The sequence below is a fragment of the Schistocerca americana genome, chromosome 5 (genome assembly GCF_021461395.2).
Source record: "Schistocerca americana isolate TAMUIC-IGC-003095 chromosome 5, iqSchAmer2.1, whole genome shotgun sequence".
In the NCBI taxonomy this organism is placed as follows: domain Eukaryota; kingdom Metazoa; phylum Arthropoda; class Insecta; order Orthoptera; family Acrididae; genus Schistocerca; species Schistocerca americana.
The window spans coordinates 203,127,914-203,148,713 of NC_060123.1; the positions used below are offsets into that span (position 1 = coordinate 203,127,914).

The following is a 20,800-nucleotide window of genomic DNA, read 5'->3' on the forward strand; positions in this document are numbered from 1 at the left end:
TTGAACCTCGTGGAATATCTAGTTGTGTGTATTTTCAGCCAGAGAGGAATTTCTTGCTGCTGTTATAAACAAGTTCTCTATTCGTTAAATATGATGATATACAACTATGAGATCTTTCTTGGAAATGATAGCTTGTCAGTTTGTGAAGAAACAGGTCACGATTCACAGTAAGCTGTTCCAGCACATGTACGTACTGGCAGGCAGCTGGGCAGGCATGAGTACACGTCAGCAGAGGAAAGCAATTAGCTGATGCGCCAGCTGTCAAGCTGCCTGGCCATATCCTACACGATGCTACTGCACCAGCAGAACACATGCTGACAGAAGTGGCAATGTGCCTCACACGCGCACAGAATGCACGCAATTGGGCTGCCTGGCAGATAGTCTACACTAGCTGTGCATGCTCACAGGTGAGTTGAGAGGCACCCAAAAGTGCTGTGGCCTATAGAGCAGCACTAGAATTGCCCAATTTACTGTGTAGAAAGCTTTTTTGAGGTCATAAAAGATACTTGATGTGCACATGTCTCCCCCCCCCCCCCCCCACAAACACACAAACACACACACACACACACACACACACACACACACACACACACACACACTTACCAAGAAATCTGCTAATTTTTCTGGCCAATTCATCCACTGGACGAGTTGTGCTGTAGCCTTTGATGAAACCAAACTGATTACGTAAAGTAATACTGTAGAGTGAATTACAATTTTATACACACATGTAAATTCGAAGGCTACAGGCTGCTACCAAGACAGTACTTCAGTTTTGTGCACTCAACACAGATATACCCATAATGAGCTAACTGGGAAAAGTCTCACGACCACCAACCAGGCGCAACAAGAATGTGATTTATTCAGTCAGGTGATATGTTCCACTGATCAACAGTTCAATCTCAAAGATCCCATACTCACTGCAATCATGACTGAAAATATTGTTGGATTTCTATGGAGTCCCACAGTCGACAATGTGTGCTGAGTGGTGTGCTCCATAACACTTGTGCGTGCCCCAGCATTGTCATCAGGCATGCCATAGATGTCCTTTATCATCCTTTACACAGCAGGCCAGCCTCCAAGCTCTACATTCTGTGATGAGGCACATGACCTCGAAGTCTCCAGGCAGCATTCAGTCTCACAGTGTTATGTTTAATTAGAGAGGGAAACGAAGAGAGAGAATTCGTGAATAGGCTTGCTTGTTAGCAAGGCAGTTAAAAACAATAATATAAATATTGAAGGAATTTTTGACAGAATATCAATACATGGTTTGAAGATAAACTGCCCTCAGTTTGTTTGCAGAGATCAGGATATACAATTCTGAGTTCCAGATTACCAGAAACTAATGGCATATACATTACCAAAATCCAGTTCTGGAATCCCCACTTCCAGAATTGGCATTCTAGTGGTCACCTTGGCCAACTGGTCAGTTCGTTTATTTCCTGAAATCCCAACACGACTGGATGTAGAAACCAAAATAAATGGCCTTCCAGCTTGATGGAGATCAAAAATAAGAACCTGGATAGCCATAACCAGTGGTTGAAGAGAGTGGCACTGATCTATAGCCTAAGGCTCCTAAGGGAATCACTACAGATTAGGATACTCTTGCCACTGCAAGAACAAACATGGCTAGGGACTAATTTAATGGCTAGCAATTCAACAGTGAAGACATTGGAGTCATTTGGCAGAGAGTTGAGTTCACTGCACTGTGCATGTGTGTATGAAAAAGCCTGTTTGTCCATCAACTGTTGAGCCAAAGATGGATATGTCTCAAGGACAGCCAAGAACATGTGATGTAAAAGCATGGGTCAATGGAATCTTTTAGACCAAAGGAGACTTTGAAACAAATCGGACGTCGGGGCACATGCCATGGAGGCAGATGTGATGTCTCCCTGACCAGAGGCAACAGTAGAGAGAGTTGCAGTTCCGAACAGAGACACTGGAGGCGTGCAGCAATTGTAAACCCAGTTCTGGGTCGCTGTTATGGAAGGTGAAGCTCCCTTCCAGTGAAAACGGCACAGTCGGTGGGATGTTCAGGAAAGCTACGAGCACTATAGCGTAATTCAGCAGCTGTTGTTGGCGCCCAATAAGTAATGGAGGGACTCCAGCCTCAACTAGTAAGCTGTTCACAGGACTAGTATGGAAGGCTCCTGTCGCAAGTTGGACCCCACAATGATGAATGGGGTTAAGTATCTGCACTACTGAGGGTGATGCTGAACCATATGTAAGACTCATATTCAAGATGGGACAAAATCAGGGCTTTGTAGAGCCACAAAACAGTAGAGCACTATGCACCCCTGTTAGTGTCACTGAGGCACCAAAGTGTATTGAAGTGTAGCCAGCACTTTCACTTTAAGTTGGCAAAGGTGTGGAAGCCACATCAGCCAGGAATTGAAGACCAGTCCCAAAATGTGGTGCATCTCAATTACAAGAGGTAACTGATCGTCTAGGTAAACCCTGGCTGTGGGTGGGCAATATGACGATGACAGAAGTGCATGACATGATTCTTGGTGGCTGAAAACCGAAAGCCATGGGTGAGAGCCCATCACTACGCTTTTCATATGGCACCCTGTAGGCGATGCTCAGCAACGCCCATACTAGAGGAGCAATAATAAAAGTAAAAATCGTAAGCATACAAGGAGAGACCCCACAGCTGCCGCTAGACCACTGACGGCCACTATAAAGAGGGGACACTCAGTACAGAACCCTGCAAGTTGTCTTGAACATGGGGAACCTGAGTGAAGCATCCACTTGAACCTGGAAGATACACTGCGACAGGAAGTTCTAGACAAAAATCTGGAGTGGATTCCCGAGACCCCACTCATGTGTCATAGTAAGGACATGGTGACACCATGTAATGTCATAAGCCTTCTGTAGGCTGAAAAACACAGTGATGTGGTGCTGACGATTCACAAAGGCCATCCGGATGGTGGCCTCCTGGCGAACCAAATTATCAGCAGTGGAGCAGCCTTTGTGAAAACCGACCTGAGATGCAACCAAAAGGCCTCAAGACTCAAAGAGCCAACACAGTCCATCTCTAGAGGTTCTTACCTGGTTTCGTTACCAGAACTATCGCACTTTCTTGCCACTGAGATGGAAACTCATCCTCATTCCAGATCCAATAAAAAGAGGGCAAGAATGAGATGCTGACAACGCACAGAGAGATGTTTCAGCATTTGGTTGGGGATTTGGTCTGGTCGTGGGGACATATCAGGGTGATGGGCTAGAGCACTGGAGACTTCCCATTCACTGACTGGAGCATTATATGGCTCCAGGTGGCAGGTAGTAAGAGATAAGCACATTTGCCCCACCCACTATTTTATGAGCCGGAAGACATGATGGTAATTCTCAGACACAGATGTGTGAGTACAAACCTCAGCGGAATGTTCGGCAAAAGAGACTAGATCACTATAAATGGCACCATCCAAGGAAATACTTGGCATACCTGCAGGAGACTGGAAGCCACGGAGGCATTCAATCTTTGTCCATACCTGTGATGGATAGGTACATGATCCAATGGTGAAAATGTAACGTTTCCAGAATTCTTGCTTTCGTCATTTTATGGGGCAGTAGAAACTGGCACAGATAGGTTTAAAGGTAATGAGGTGCTCCAGTAAAGGTTGCCTCTTATGGTGTTGCAGAGCCCTAAACAATCTTTAATGGCCACAGTGATCTCTGGGGCGATCCCAAGGAAATGGGAATGGTTCGTTCGGCTGCCAAATGAATGGCTGCTGTTGTATGCTGAAGAGCCGCATCGATACTACCTTTCAATGGGGAGCTAAGGATGAAAATAGAAGTGAACCCATCCCAGTCAGCATTACAGAGAAACCATCTGTGTAGACATCCAGGGGAGCAATGCTGAGGGAGGGATAGGAAGATTGGGAAGTTGTCATTACCACACAGGTCATTGTGGATCCTCTAGTGGATTGATTGTAGTAGAACTGGGCTGCAAAAGGAGAGATCAATGGCCGAATAAGTTCTGTGTGCCACACTGAAGTGTGTGAGTGCACTAGAATTCAAGAGGCAAAGATCGAGCTGTGCAAGCAAAATTTCGATATCTTTACCACAGCCAGTGATAAATTGTTCCACCCCACACAAGGTTATAGATGCTGAAGTCACCCAATACTAGGAAAGACGAGTGAAGCTCAGAGACTAATGCAGACAGTACGTCTTGGGACATGATATCATCAGGAAGGAGATAAATATCACAGATGGCAGTATCCTGATGTGCCCTTGCCCGAACAGCCACAGCCTCCAAAGGTGTACCAAGAGACACAAGGTCACTGTATATGGAGGAAAGCACATACATACAAACTCCATTTAACACCTTCTCATAGTCGGTATGCTTCTTAAAATAACCTTGGTAGTCAAAAAGGGCAAGGGTCCAAGTTACTGGAAACCACATTTCCTGGATTGAAATATAGAATGCAAGCTAAGTATTTACAAGTAGCCATAGCTCAGCCAGATGGTGAAAAACTCCATTACAATTCCACAGGAAAATCAGACTGTCTGAATACTGTGGGAGTCATGAAGCGACGAAGGTGGGAGGAGGGAGGGGCGGCAGGTTATGACCCAGGGTCATAAGCTGCCACCGATTGAGACATCGGGGAGCCACTGACACAGGTTCCACAGCACACTGCCTGGGGAGATCTGGTGAATCAGAGGCAACCGGGATCTCCACCTTGGGCACAGGAGTAATACATCCAGAGTCTGGTGGCGTGGGGCCCACTGGAGTTTCCTTCGTCTTAAAAGACTTCTTTTTGTCCTCCTCCTCCTCAGAAGATGATGACTGGGAAGATGTCCTTGAACTGGTTTCAGGGACAGAGGAAGAACAACAAGCCCAATAGGCAGCAGCCTACAGTCCCTTCAGCCACCGGCTGGCATCTGGCCTTGGACCAGCAGGAACCATGGACGGAGGAGTCCCGAGGAACCTCTTCCTAGTTAGAGAAGCTGGAGCAGGAGGAGATGGCAGATGGGGAGCCTATGCTCAAAAAGAGAGTGGTGGAAGCACCATAAGGGGCCCTGACTGCCGGGAAGAGGGGGGGGTTAGGGTGGCTCTGAGGTCCGACTGTCAGAGGCACAACAGAGGAAGGCATTGTCGACAGAAGAGGTGATGATTTTGTAGCTGTAGCGTAAGATTGTGTTACTTGTTATTTGTATGGGATTAAGATATTCATACTTTTTTCTGGCTTCTTGATATCCGAGCTTGTCCAAGGGTCTTATACTCCTGGATTTTCTTGTCAAGCTTAAAAATGGAGCAATCTGCTGAGCAGAGAGTATGTAGCTTGCCACAGTTTACACAAGGGGGGAGGGGGGCACAAGGAATGTTCGTGTGCAGCAGACATCCAAAATCCCTGCAGACAGTTGTGCCTGGTGCTACAGAAAGACAAATGTCCTAACTTCATACACCAAAAGCATCTCATAGGAGGAGGAACACTGGGTTTCACGTCACACCCATACACCGCCATCATGACCATCATGCAGGTATTTGAAAAACCCCCCCTCCCCCCACAATGGGATGGCTACCATGCTGGGTTTTGGGCACACACTGACAACAGGAAGTAAGGATGCCAGGGTGGAGGGGCACAGAGGCAAAGCATAGACCACAGTGGGCAACCTTCCCTGCATGAAACGTACTTTTGTAATATGGAAAAGATGCCACATCATACCCAATAATGAGACCATATAAACATTAATGGAAGGTGAAGTTAGTGCTGAGAGTGAAACTAGAAATCAAGACCAAAATTGTGAACCAAGTCCAGGCAGGGACTTCATCAAAAAGACCACCTGACAGAAAGTCAGAGGAGGTAACAGATAGTCAAGTTATAGGTTTGTAGCACAGAAAGAGGAAGTAGTGCTGCAAAGGCCGAGGCCCTGTAGTAGCCAAGCATGTATTCAATCAGTGGTGAGCCCCTTGAGGGGAAGGGGGATACTAAAGATACAGAAAAAATGTCATTTAGAATATGTGAACCGCAAATCATAAAAAACCATGTTGCCTTACTGATATGTTGCCCATTGTTCTTCAAATATTACCTATCCCATCCCTATATATTTAGGAGATTATTATCTTTCGTATACCAAACAGGTATTATTTGACAGAAACCATTTTGTTGACAAACACGATACAAGAAACAAATAAAACTTAATGCTTTCCACCTGCTGCTTCAAACAGTAAGCCCAGGCATCTCAATGCATGGGAATGATAATTTACAATAAATTAAAAGGGAACAAGTTAATGCAGATGAATTTAGTGAAGGAATCTGCCATTCGTAGACCAGAATGAAGTGCTGCTCCTTCACATGAATGAGAGTTGAAGAGGTCGTAACGCCTGGAATTGTAGGGCGGACTGTTAAAAAAACATCCCAGAATATAACAGTCCTTTATTTGTGTTAGGTACAGAGATGGGCTCACAGAAAGTGGGAAGGTACTCACTCCCCCCCCCCCCCCCCAGTGATAAAAGTGGGCGTCATACGTGTGGCAAGCTGTTGTCAGTGACGGCTTGACAGTGCGACAATGCACGCTATGCATGACAAGTGCTGACATCTGTGAGGCTGCAGAAGGTCAACAATGGACATGCACACCAGTGATGTGTGACAGGTGGAACCCCAGGCTGCTCTTGCCTCATGGACACTGCAGACAACATGGTGAAGAATGGTGTTTAAACTGTAGTACCCAGCACATCAAGTCTTGTAGGTCCAAATTGAGGAGGAAATCCCCAAGGTCATGGAATGTGTCAATACATGAAAATACAACATAAAAGTAATAACAGATAAAAATAAAATATTTACAAACCCAACAAAAATTAAACCATAAGTTTAAGTAAATGCAATCAACAATATAACATAAGAATCAGCTTAATTTTTCAAGGGACTCCACAACAGAACAGAAGGAGTGACCCATGCGGAAACTCTTCAGTTTCGATTTGAAAGTGTGTGGATTACTGCTACAATTTTTGAATTCTTGTGGTAGCTTATTGAAAATGGATGCAGCAGTATACCGCACACCTTCTTGCACAAGAGTTAAGGAAATCCGATCACACTACAAATTGAATTTTTGCCGAGTATTAAATGAGTGAAAGCTGCTTATTATTGGGAATAAGCTGATACTGTTCACAAGTAATGTCAGTGAAGAATATATAAATTGAGAGGCCAATGTCAAAATAACCAGGCTAGTGAACAGGGGTTGGCAAGAGGTTCACGAACTTACACCACTTAATACCTGAACCACTGCTTCTGAGCCAAAAATATCCTTTTTGAATGGGAAGAGTTACCTCAAAACATAATACCATACGACATAAGTGAATAAAAATAAGCAAAGTAGACTAATTTTTGTGTCAAACGATTGCTTACATCAGATACCGTTCAAATAATAAAAATGGCAGCATTAAAAGTCTTTGAACAAGATCCAACGTGGGTTTTCCACAACAATTTACTATCTATCTGAACAGCTAGAAATTGGTCGCCAGGAGAAAGAAGTCACCCAGAAGGTGACCCAGTGGTACAAGGACACCAAGCAGTCTGCATAAGAACTTCACCTTGGATAAACACCTGAAACTACTTGAGTCAAATTCCGGGGAATGTGGCTGGCTGCTGCATACAGTACTGCAGTGGTCTTCGTCTCAAAGTTAACAGATGGTTTAGACTGTGGAATACGGCATCACGTACCATCTGCCTGCTGTCGTGTACAAAAAACATTGGCAGTCACCTGAGGACATCTGAGAGCAAGCATCTGATTTCGGGGAATACATATGTGAGCTGGGTGGCCAGTATTTTTCTGATGGCAGCACTTCTACCACAGAACTCAAAACAGACTGGAACAGCAGGGCTTTGCTAATGGGCGGCAATGACTTCATTTGCTCTGGTTTCCTTGTTTGGTCAGCTAATCAAGAGCCCCCCTGGAACTTAAGATTTCTCAGCTTCAGCTTTCAGAGGCGCTGGTTCATGTCTTCTGTGTTGTCAGCATCCTGAATGAGGACTCTTCACTCTGAATGCAACTTCTTGCGAAAACAGTGTCTGGACTTCAGGGTGATAACTGTTTCCTTCTTTCTGCTGATTGACACAGGACATTTCATCACCCCTGTGGAGTTGAGGCACCACAACATGTGTTCACAGAAATATCGTTTTTGTGTTATATTATTATTTATTAGCATAAATTTTTTACGTATCTCTTGAACGCAAACCATGTGGACTGCAAATGTATCTCATGAGGTGAATAAACCACAATTAACAATTTGTTTCTTCAGCTTCTTTTCATTTCTTCCGGTTTTATACACACTTTTGTTTTGGACACATTTATTTTCCTTACATCTCTTCTATCATTCCTGAACACTCTCCAACATCTTCATCCATCATAATACAAGAGGCAGGCAAACGAAAATGAGAAAGACGGAAAAAAGGTAAGTAGATTATTTACTATTTCAAAGGTAACATCTGTAACTATTAATGCGAGGTAAAATTGTCAATGCCTTCACGGAAAAATGTTTGTGATTGTGTACAGAAGTCCGATTGTACCCAGACATGCACCTCTTCATCTGAAGCAAATTGATGGCCGTAAATGTCTTTCTTCAGGGATTCAGCATTACAGAAATCGCAGAGGGAGAGATCAGGCTTTTATGGAGGATGTGTAAGGGTTTCCCAGTGAAACTTCTGCAGTGTAGCTGAAACAACCTTTGCAACATGTGGGGCAGCCACATCCTTATGCTTCCTCCATACAGGCAACTGATTTTCTGCAGATGAAGATGCCTAGATACAATCATGGTTCTGTAGGCAACTGCAAACATTTTTTGAAGAAGGCATTGTGTGTCTCGTCTCAGTGAGGTAAATGTATTAACAGTTATGGTGGTTTCTTTTGAAATAATAAACAGTTTATTTACTTTTTCCATCTGTCTCAATTTCACCTGTGTGCTCCTTATATCATCTTCAATTTGAACCTATCTAATCCACACAAGCCAGTGGTATTACCTATGTTATTATATCACATTACACCAACCCACTACTTAGCCTGGTCTCCACATGCCAAAGAACACCTGTATCAGCAGTCTTCCATCTCCTTAAATGAAATGTATACCACAAAGAGAGGGTGTTGTCTATGCATTGTCCACATGTTCATAAGTAAGATTTAAGGTTCTTTTACCATCTGAGAATATATTTCCTGCTTCAAACACAAACAAATTATGAAGTACTTTAATGTGCTTCATCTTGTCCAAAAATTTACTTGCATAATTAAAAACATTCATCCATCCATTCATTCAGTGTCAAATCACATCAAGAAGTAGAAGTAGGCAAATCTAATGCATTTGTATTTGGTTGTTTGTTACTGGGTGCGACATTTGTTGCCACTGAGAGTAGTAATTGAAATTGGGACCAATTATTTGAAAGCATCTCCATTTTAGACAGAGCTATTTTTTGGAGCTCAGTTTCATTTGGATCACTATTTTTGTCTGTTCCTAGTGTAGTAATGTTTCAAATTACTTCTTCCTTATTCTTGGAGTGCTTTATTTTCGACTGAAGTGTCTGTGCTTTGCTTTTTTAATAAGAGATTGGTGCTTTTACAATACAGTTGGTAATGGAGTTTCAACTCTTTGACTACAGCTTGTCCTATGAATTATGTAGAGATCTGCCTTCCCAGCTAAAATACTTCACACAAAGGAGTTTCCTATCCCTTATACTAGCTTCCTTTTAATTTTACACTTGCTTTGTTTAGGCAAAAACAATAATGAAAGTGCTGTATAATATGTTTAAGAAAGAGTTCATTTTCCATCCTCATCAGCATTCTACCACTTGCTTTTCTCTAAACACCATTATCAAGCCACATTCATGATTCTATCATAACATATTATTATTCCATGATTTGCATATCTAACTGGTAGGCATATTTTATTGCTGAAATTTGACCATATTGTCAGATAAACCATTGACTATTGTTTTTACATCTAAATCATTGAAGACTGGTAGGTCTAAAAAGAAACTGTTGATGGTTGTTGTACTATATCCAATTCTCACAGAGAATTTTACAACAGCAAATAGTCCAAGGCTGGACATCTACATCTCTAGATGCCTTCTATCTGTAATATTTTACAGAAAACCAACACTGCAGTCTCCACAAACAGCCATTCCCCATTTAAGTTTGAGTAACCTTATTAAAATTAGCTCTATCCATTTTATGAAGCTTAAGTATTTAATAGTGCATCCTGCAGTAAAATGTGAATGCGAAACCCTTACTATTTCTATTAAATAACAAATAGGAATTACTTACAGCACCAGATGATGCAGTTATTTGTTGTGGTTCTGTTTTTCCACTAAAACTTCCCAGGAGAGTTGACTGGAAGGAATCACCATCATATACAAATATATAATCGTATGAACATTCTGTACCCATTGTCTTAAAGTTCAATGTAATGAACTGATGACTGCTATTTGCTGCAACAATAAAGAAGTGAAGTATTAATCCTATAGAATTCATAAAAGAAAAAAGTCTTTTTATTTAAATTCTTATCAATTACACAGAATAAGGAAAGTAGAATTTTGTTACCTTCAAATGTACCAACCAAAAGGCATTTAGAAGATTATTAGAATACTCCAGTAATGAATTTCTCAGTAGAACCAACTGATTTGCGTGTGTGTGTGTGTGTGTGTGTGTGTGTGTGTGTGTGTGTGTGTGTGTGTAGAATTAAACTTCTGCACAATTTCAGTGAAGTAATGTGTTCACTGTAAATAATAATGTGTGTGTGCATGCATGCATGTGGGTATATAAGTACAAACTAACTTCTGCACCATTTCAGTGTAGTAATGAGTTCATTGTAAATAAGTATTGTAGTAGTTCTATTATATGTTTATTACCTTCTAAATTTAAAAAAAAAAAAACTTTTTTTTTATTTTAAATTCAGTGCATTAATGCGATCTTAGTAAATGAGTGTTTATAAAATGATTCTTTCATATAGTGTTCATTAAAAAAAATGATGATCATTCCACTTGGGACCTGTGGAAGGTACACTAGCTTATTTGTTTCAGTTGTAAATATTTGTTATGTATTATTGTTTTTCTGACATGTTCTACATCCTGGAGGACCTCCTCACTAAGGATCAATTGGAATGAAAATAAATCTAATCTAATCATTAAAATACATCAGATCACTTAGACAGCCTGTATTCTACACTCCTTCCTAGTAACTTTTTACTGAAATGAGACCCCAGTTGCCTGAGACTGCAGTCATGTGTGTGCGAATTGTGTTTGTGTGTGTGTGTGTGTGTGTGTGTGTGTGTGTGTGTCGTCTAATTTTGACGAAGGCCTTACTGGCCAACAGCTATATACATGTGACAGTCTTTTTGTTGTACCTATCTGCAGCTCAGCATCTATGCTATATGGTAAGTAGCAACTTTCCTTTTCACAATATTGTTACATTCCATCCTGGATTTTCCATTGTTTGATTATTCCTGATTGAAAGTCATATGTGTACCAACTTTAACTAAACTGCTGCATGTGTTAAAAAGTTATGCTTGCGTTACCACTTTCTTACTCCCAAACCCACAAATAGACATGTGCTAGAGATGTCTACTCCCTATAATAATCGTCTCCTGGAACCACGTCATATGTTTACACCAAGTTTCTCAGTGGCTAAGTGGATGTCAGTCTATCCATTCAAATGTTTAAACTCCAGTAGGTCCTACAGCTTCTTCTGTCACTATTCACTTCTTTCCCCTCTCACAATGATTTGTCAATGTGAAAATGCTAATTCGAAATCACATCAAGCTGTACCTGGTTGGATAAGTTAGTTCATAGTTGGAGGAGCACATGGAAATACTGTAGGGCATTGGCTAGCAAAGTGTGGCAGAATTCAAAACATTCACTTTTGAAACAAAAATTTTTTTTTTACAGAACTTCTGCTAAATACACACAGCTGCTCAATAATGTGCTGACTTTCTAAAACCAACTAAAAATTTCTAAAAAAGGTTACAAAAAATCTATAAATAACAGTCAAGCAGACAAAAATTATGCAGAATGATGACCTAACAATAAACTCATCAAAGAAAATTAGGGCCAAGCAGAAAATTATCAAAAAAGAATGTTGGTACACATACACTATATAATCAAAGTATCTGGACATCATATGTAATACAGAATTGACCACTAGATGTCACGAGAGGAGGATTTGCCAGTATAACAGGAGAGGGAGCCAATGTGTTGTCAGTAAAAAAGTAGTGACAGCAAAATGGTCAGTCAGGAGGCCTCAATGACTTTGAACGTGGACTAATAACTGGATCTCACCGGAGTAACAAATCCATCAAGGACATTTCAGCTAATTTGAATCGGCCCACGTCAATTGCTGATGATGTACCTGTGAATTATGAAGGAATAACCACAGCTACCCCCCCATGAACCATGGACCTTGCCGTTGGTGGGGAGGCTTGCGTGCCTCAGCGATACAGATGGCCGTACCGTAGGTGCAACCACAACGGAGGGGTATCTGTTGAGAGGCCAGACAAACATGTGGTTCCTGAAGAGGGGCAGCAGCCTTTTCAGTAGTTGCAGGGGCAACAGTCTGGATGATTGACTGATCTGGCCTTGTAACATTAACCAAAACGGCCTTGCTGTGCTGGTACTGCAAACGGCTGAAAGCAAGGGGAAACTACAGCCGTAATTTTTCCCGAGAACATGCAGGTTTACTGTATGATTAAATGATGATGGCGTCCACTTGGGTAAAATATTCCGGAGGTAAAATAGTCCCCCATTCGGATCTCCGGGCGGGGACTACTCAAGAGGACGTCGTTATCAGGAGAAATAAAACTGGCATTCTACGGATCGGAGCGTGGAATGTCAGATCCCTTAATCGGGCAGGTAGGTTAGAAAATTTAAAAAGGGAAATGGATAGGTGTAAGTTAGATATAGTGGGAATTAGTGAAGTTCGGTGGCAGGAGGAACAAGACTTTTGGTCAGGTGATTACAGGGTTATAAATACAAAATCAAATAGGGGTAATGCAGGAGTAGGTTTAATAATGAGTAAAAAAATAGGAGTGCGGGTTAGCTACTACAAACAGCATAGTGAACGAATTATTGTGGCCAAGATAGACACAAAGCCCATGCCTACTACAGTAGTACAAGTTTATATGCCAACTAGCTCTGCAGATGATGAAGAAATTGATGAAATGTATGACGAGATAAAAGAAATTATTCAGGTAGTGAAGGGAGACGAAAATTTAATAGTCATGGGTGACTGGAATTCGTCAGTAGGAAAAGGGAGAGAAGGAAACATAGTAGGTGAATATGGATTGGGGGGAAGAAATGAAAGAGGAAGCCGCCTGGTAGAATTTTGCACAGAGCATAACTTAATCATAGCTAACACTTGGTTCAAGAATCATGAAAGAAGGTTGTATACCTGGAAGAATCCTGGAGATACTAGAAGGTATCAGATAGATTACATAATGGTAAGACAGAGATTTAGGAACCAGGTTTTAAATTGTAAGACATTTCCAGGGGCAGATGTGGATTCTGACCACAATCTATTGGTTATGAACTGCAGATTGAAACTGAAGAAACTGCAAAAAGGCGGGAATTTAAGGAGATGGGACCTGGATAAACTGAAAGAACCAGAGGTTGTAGAGAGTTTCAGGGAGAGCATAAGGGAACAATTGACAGGAATGGGGGAAAGAAATACAGTAGAAGAAGAATGGGTAGCTCTGAGGGATGAAGTAGTGAAGGCAGCAGACGATCAAGTAGGTAAAAAGACGAGGGCTAATAGAAATCCTTGGGTAACAGAAGAAATATTGAATTTAATTGATGAAAGGAGAAAATATAAAAATGCAGTAAATGAATCAGGCAAAGAGGAATACAAACGTCTCAAAAATGAGATCGACAGGAAGTGCAAAATGGCTAAGCAGGGATGGCTAGAGGACAAATGTAAGGATGTAGAGGCTTGTCTCACTAGGGGTAAAATAGATACTGCCTACAGGAAAATTAAAGAGACCTTTGGAGAGAAGAGAACCACTTGTATGAATATCAAGAGCTCAGATGGCAACCCAGTTCTAAGCAAAGAAGGGAAGGCAGAAAGGTGGAAGGAGTATATAGAGGGTTTATACAAGGGCGATGTACTTGAGGACAATATTATGGAAATGGAAGAGGATGTAGATGAAGATGAAATGGGAGATAAGATACTGCGTGAAGAGTTTGACAGAGCACTGAAAGACCTGAGTCGAAACAAGGCCCCGGGAGTAGACAACATTCCATTAGAACTACTGATGGCCTTGGGAGAGCCAGTCATGACAAAACTCTACCATCTGGGGAGCAAGATGTATGAGACAGGCGAAATACCCACAGACTTCAAGAAGAATATAATAATTCCAATCCCAAAGAAAGCAGGTGTTGACAGATGTGAAAATTACTGAACTATCAGTTTAATAAGTCACAGCTGCAAAATACTAACACGAATTCTTTACAGACGAATGGAAAAACTGGTAGAAGCGGACCTCGGGGAAGATCAGTTTGGATTCCGTAGAAATGTTGGAACACGTGAGGCAATACTAACCTTACGACTTATCTTAGAAGAAAGATTAAGAAAAGGCAAACCTACGTTTCTAGCATTTGTAGACTTAGAGAAAGCTTTTGACAACGTTAACTGGAATACCCTCTTTCAAATTCTGAAGGTGGCAGGGGTAAAATACAGGGAGCGAAAGGCTATTTAAAATTTGTACAGAAACCAGATGGCAGTTATAAGAGTCGAGGGGCATGAAAGGGAAGCAGTGGTTGGGAAAGGAGTGAGACAGGGTTGTAGCCTCTCCCCAATGTTATTTAATCTGTATATTGAGCAAGCAGTAAAGGAAACAAAAGAAAAATTCGGAGTAGGTATTAAAATTCATGGAGAAGAAGTAAAAACTTTGAGGTTCGCCGACGACATTGTAATTCTGTCAGAGACAGCAAAGGACTTGAAAGAGCAGTTGAACGGAATGGACAGTGTCTTGAAAGGAGGATATAAGATGAACATCAACAAAAGCAAAACGAGGATAATGGAATGTAGTCAAATTAAATCGGGTGATGCTGAGGGGATTAGATTAGGAAATGAGACACTTAAAGTAGTAAAGGAGTTTTGCTATTTAGGGAGTAAAATAACTGATGATGGTCGAAGTACAGAGGATATAAAATGTAGACTGGCAATGGCAAGGAAATCGTTTCTGAAGAAGAGAAATTTGTAAACATCGAGTATAGATTTAAATGTCAGGAAGTCGTTTCTGAAAGTATTTGTATGGAGTGTAGCCATGTATGGAAGTGAAACATGGACGATAACCAGTTTGGACAAGAAGAGAATAGAAGCTTTCGAAATGTGGTGCTACAGAAGAATGTTGAAGATAAGATGGGTAGATCACGTAACTAATGAGGAGGTATTGAATAGGATTGGGGAGAAGAGAAGTTTGTGGCACAACTTGACTAGAAGAAGGGATCGGTTGGTAGGACACGTTTTGAGGCATCAAGGGATCACAAATTTAGCATTGGAGGGCAGTGTGGAGGGTAAAAATCGTAGAGGGAGACCAAGAGATCAATACACTAAGCAGATTCAGAAGGATGTAGGTTGCAGTAGGTACTGGGAGATGAAGAAGCTTGCACAGGATAGAGTAGCATGGAGAGCTGCATCAAACCAGTCTCAGGACTGAAGACCACAACAACAACAACAACCACAGCTAAATCAAGAAGAGGCATACCTCATGTACAGATGGACAGGGACCTTGAGCAATGGGGAGGGTGGTTGTAAAAAAACAGTGGTAAGAAACACTCACAAGTTTCAAAGCTAGTACAAAGTGGGTAGGGCATTAAAACGAACAGGGCAAAATGATCTAAAAACTCCTTATATGTCACATATTTCAGTAATCAGTGCTACATGACACTTAAGTGGACTTGACAGTGGATAACTGGAAAAAAGTGATTTGGAGTGATTAATCATGCTATACCCTGTTGACTGGAACACTCTCTTTCAGATTCTGAAGGTGGCAGGGATAAAATACAGGGAGTGAAAGGCTATTTACAATTTGTACAGAAAGCGGATGGCAGTCATAAGAGATGAGGGGCATGAAAGGGGAGCAGTGGCTGAGAAGGGATTGAGACAGATGTTATTCAATCTGTATATTGTGCAAGCAGTAAAGGAAACAAAAAAAGAATTTGAGGTGGAACTATAATCCATGGAGAAGAAATACAAAATTTTAGGTTTGCCAACAACATCGTACTTCCATGAGAGACAGCAAAAGACCTGGAAGAGCAGCTGAACAGAATGGACAGTGTCTTGAAAGGAGGATATAAGATGAACAGCAACAAAAGCAGGTTGAGGATAATGGAATGTAGTCGAATTAAATCAGGTGATGGTGAGGGTATTGGATTAGGAAACAGGACACTTAAAGTAATAAATATGTTCTGTTATTTGAGAAGCAAAATATCTAATGATGGCCAAAGTAGATAGGATATAAATTGTAAACTGGCTATGGTAGGTTGGTTTGGGGGATTAAAGGGACCAGACTGCTACGGTCATCGGTCACTATGGTAGGGCAAGCATTTCCGATGAAGAGAAATTTGTTAACGTCGACTATAGATTTAAGTGTCAGGAAGTCTTTTCTGAAAGTATTTGTATGGAGTGTAGCCTTGTATGGAAGTGAAACATGGTGTATAAACAGTTTAGACAAGAAGGAATAGAAGCTTTCAAAATGTGGTGCTACAGAAGAATGCTGAAGATCAGATGGGTATATCACGTAACTAATGAAGAGGCACTGAATAGAATTGGGGAGAAGAGGAATTTGTGGCACAACTCAACTAGAAGAAGGAATAAGTTGGTAGGACGTGTTCTGAAGCATCAAGGGATCACCAATTTAATACTGGAGGGAAGCATGGGGGGTAAAAATAAGCATAACTTTGAAGCTCCTGGAGCAATTTCAGCCAAACCATGGGCGCACGTGACAGTCTATGACGTACCACTGGACAATTACATAATACATAATAGAAATCAAGATGCACACATTCAACATATTTATTGACAATGAGCCTCTGTGTCACTGCTGTACTAGATGGATCTAATGGTGGTAGCAAAGCCAAAACCGATCATGTTTTTTACATTACTGATATATGAACAATACAAAGATGTCTATAATTTAATCTGTTACAAAGGTCACAAGCCCCACTCACAGGTTCAAGTCGCCTAATTTCACAAATTACCTTATAATTCGTACTGGATTTATGTTTTTAAAAACATTTAAAACACACACACACGCACACACACACACAAACGCAACTCTCACACACAACTGCAGACTCAGGCAACTGAAATTATAGTTGTTTCAGTTGCCCGAGACTGGAGTCTTGTACGTCAGTTGTGTGTGTGTGTGTGTGTGTGTGTGTGTGTGTGTGTGTGTGTGTGTGTGTGTGTGTGTGTATTGTTGACTAAGGCCAATGGCCAAAAGCATTAATTGTGAGAGTCTTTTTGTTGTGCCTGTCTGCAACTCAGCATCCCTGCTATACGGAGAGTAGCAACTTTCCTTCTCATAATATTGTCAACAATTTTCCTCTCTAACTGTGATAAATGACTGAGCGGTACTGGGCAGTCACCTAGTATGTGTATGAAGCAAACTCTAGTGAAATTATCAGTAAATTAAAATCATTAAGCAATAAAACCTCAAGTGGCATTGATGAAGTATAGGACTTAAAAACATGCAAGCAAATAACAGTAATATCATTATCAAGCCTTCTCAGACTCTTTACGTACAGGTATCCATCCAGATATTCTAAAAATGGTAATAGTCTCAACACAATTAAAAATTGTTATACTGATACAGAATACAACTGCTGAGCTATTTCACAGTTCACCTCATTTTCAAAATTCTAGAAAATTTTAACTTCCATAAACAAATATTCATGTCTCACTAATCAACAGCATGTTTTTAAGTCTATCCACACAGTAATTTTTGAGTTGTTAGGCTATATTTTACAATTTCTACACAAACATGAACGTGTTGCATGCATTTTCCTAGATGTTATGCAAACATTTGATCTCTTCTTCCACAAAAATTTTATTTAAAAATTACAACAACAGGGTACATGTGATGTAGCATACAGTACTCATTCATCTCATTCATCTATTCACTCATTATTCATTCATCATGTTCGGTACACCCCATCAAGAAGGAGAAGATATAGGAATGTGGAACAAGTCAAGATTACATACTACGCAGAAAACCAAATGGTAAAAACCAAATTTGTACACTGCATTATCAACAAAAGTCACTATAGAGCTTACAATTATTTATGTTTAAGGTAACCAAATGGAATTCAGTACATAACTGGAGAAGCCATTACTTTGAAGAAAGCTATTGTTTATCTCCTACTAGCAGTATAACATTCACACGAATACATTGGTACATTCCCTGTAACAACAGAGCCCTGTTTACAACATACAACTAAGGGTCATACAACTATACAATGAACAATTCTATCTGCCATGTAGCTAACATGATTTTTTAATCCTTGAATCCACATAAACAGATAATTTATGGTGGGAGTGTTTCATGAACTACATTTTTAAATTTATTGTTTTGGATAGGTAGATTTGCTGTTTCTTGCTTTATGTTAGATAGGAGGTTGTTGAATAACTTTCCACCAAGCACAAAGCTACACTCTAACAAGGAGTTTACCTCCTTGTAAAGGTGTAGTTTTGAACTTGGGGTGAAAGGTCTTCAACAAGCTCCCTTCTAACATGAGAATCATTTTTGTGTCTCGTATTGTAATTGTGCAAAACAAGAATTCAGTTAAAAGTGAATTTCATTATCGGCAAAGAGAGAGAGAGAGAGAGAGAGAGAGAGAGAGAGAGAGAGAGAGAGAAGGAAGATTACAGTTTAATGCCCCTTTGATGAATAGCTCATCAGTCTGAGCAGGTTTGGATTTGGGGAAGAAAATGGAAACAAATTGTCCGTATACTTTCCAAAAGAACCGTTCTGGAATCTGCTTTAATAAATTTTGGTAACCCATGGAAAACCTATTTCTGGGTGACCAGATGTGGATTTGAACTGCTCCCTTCCCAAATGCAAGTATATTGTAAGAATTCCAAGATTCTTAAAGAGCACCCTGCTAAACGAGCAATTATCTTATTATTATTGTTATTATTATTATTATTATTATTATTATTATGCTCGCTTTTGCTGAATAAGTACTTCATTAATAGATGCATTGCCCCAATAGATAATGCTATAGAATAATCAAGAGTGAAATTATGTTAAGTAAGCCAACAACAAACCCCCCCCCCTCCCCCTTTAAGGTAAACACTCTGAGATACCTCTAAGTGAAAAACACACCCAACTGAGGTTTTTGGCTAATTTACTTGAATGTTGATTCCATTTTGGACAAACTGTACCCCCAAAAATTTTACACAAAGCATTTCATATAGTGTGTGCTATTAATATGTAATCCTGTTGCCAGCAAGTCAGTTTGCATGTTTGAAATTGTACAATATTGGTATCCATAAAATTAAGGAGTTACATTCACTGCTGAATCAGCTGGACTGTTCCACTACCATTTTACTGGTATCTATCTGGTGAAGTTCAGTATGGGGCCATGATTCATAAAATCATTTATAAAGGTTAAGAAAAGGGACAAAACCCATACCAAGCTTGTCGGACACCTCACATTATGTTCTGGCATTCTAAGCTTCATTTCATTGCTTTGAGACATATCAGTAAATGCGAAATTCTGCTTCTCGTATTAAAGTAATACATCACCCATTTAAGGATGACACCGTTAATGACATTAAATTTTAGTTTGCTTAGTAGAATAGGTGATCCAGACAATCAAAGGCTTTGTGAAGATCATGTAATGTTCTAACAAAGTAATTTTTTTGGTTTAGCTCTGAGAGGTCTTAATATGCAAGGTCTTTTAGAACTCTTCCTACAAGATACACTGCAAAATATTGAAGATAGTAATACTGACATATAAGCAAGTGCGTTACAAGAAAAATATAGCCGAACCAGGTAACAAAATAAAGACAGTTTGGGATACAGTGAAGGAGGACACTGGCAGAACTAAAGATGATGAGGTGCTCATAGCACTGAGATTAATTTTACATTGGTTTATTTATTTTTTATTTACGCGTCAAGTTCCGTAGGACCAAATTAAAGAGCAAATCTCCAAGGTCATGGAACTTGTCAGTACATGAAATTAGAACATAAAAGTAAAAGTAAAATGTTTATGAACCTGAACAAAGTCAATCCATAAGTTTAAGTAAACACAATCAACAATACAACAAGAATCAGCTTACTTTTTCAAGGAACAGATGGAGTGACCCATTATGAAACTCTTCAGTTTTGATTTGAAAGCGCGGGGATTACTGCTAAGATTTTTTAATTCGAGTGGTAACTTAATGAAAGTGGATGCAGCAGTATACTGCACATCTTTCTGCACAAGAGTTAAGGAAGTCCGATCCAAATGCAGGTCCGATTTCTGCCGAGTATTAACCGAGTGAAAGCTGCTTATTCTTGGGAATAAGCTAATATTCTTAACAAGAAATGACAGTAAGAAATATATATATTGAGAGGGCAATGTCAAAATCCTCAGACTCTTGAACAGGAGTTGATAAGAGGTTCGTGGACTTACACCACTTATTGCCAGAAGTGCCCTTTTCTGAGCCAAAAATATCCTTTTAGAATGGGAAGAGCTACCACAGAATATAAAACCATATGACATAAGCGAATGAAAATAAGCAAAGTAGACTAATTTTCGTGTCGAACGATCACTCACTTCAGATACCGTTTGAACAGTAAAAATGGCAGCATTAAGTCTCTGAACACGATCCT

At 40.4% G+C, this 20,800-nt stretch overlaps 1 protein-coding gene across 1 annotated transcript in view; it reads right to left on the minus strand.

Moving 5' to 3' along the window:
* The window catches only part of LOC124615302 (multiple epidermal growth factor-like domains protein 8), a 368,566-nt gene that overhangs the window by 319,117 nt on the left and 28,649 nt on the right, over positions 1–20,800 (minus strand). Inside the window, exon 2 of the mRNA XM_047143089.1 lies at positions 10,252–10,415. Coding sequence (XP_046999045.1) covers positions 10,252–10,415 — 164 coding nt within the window. The remainder of the gene's footprint in view (positions 1–10,251; positions 10,416–20,800) is intronic.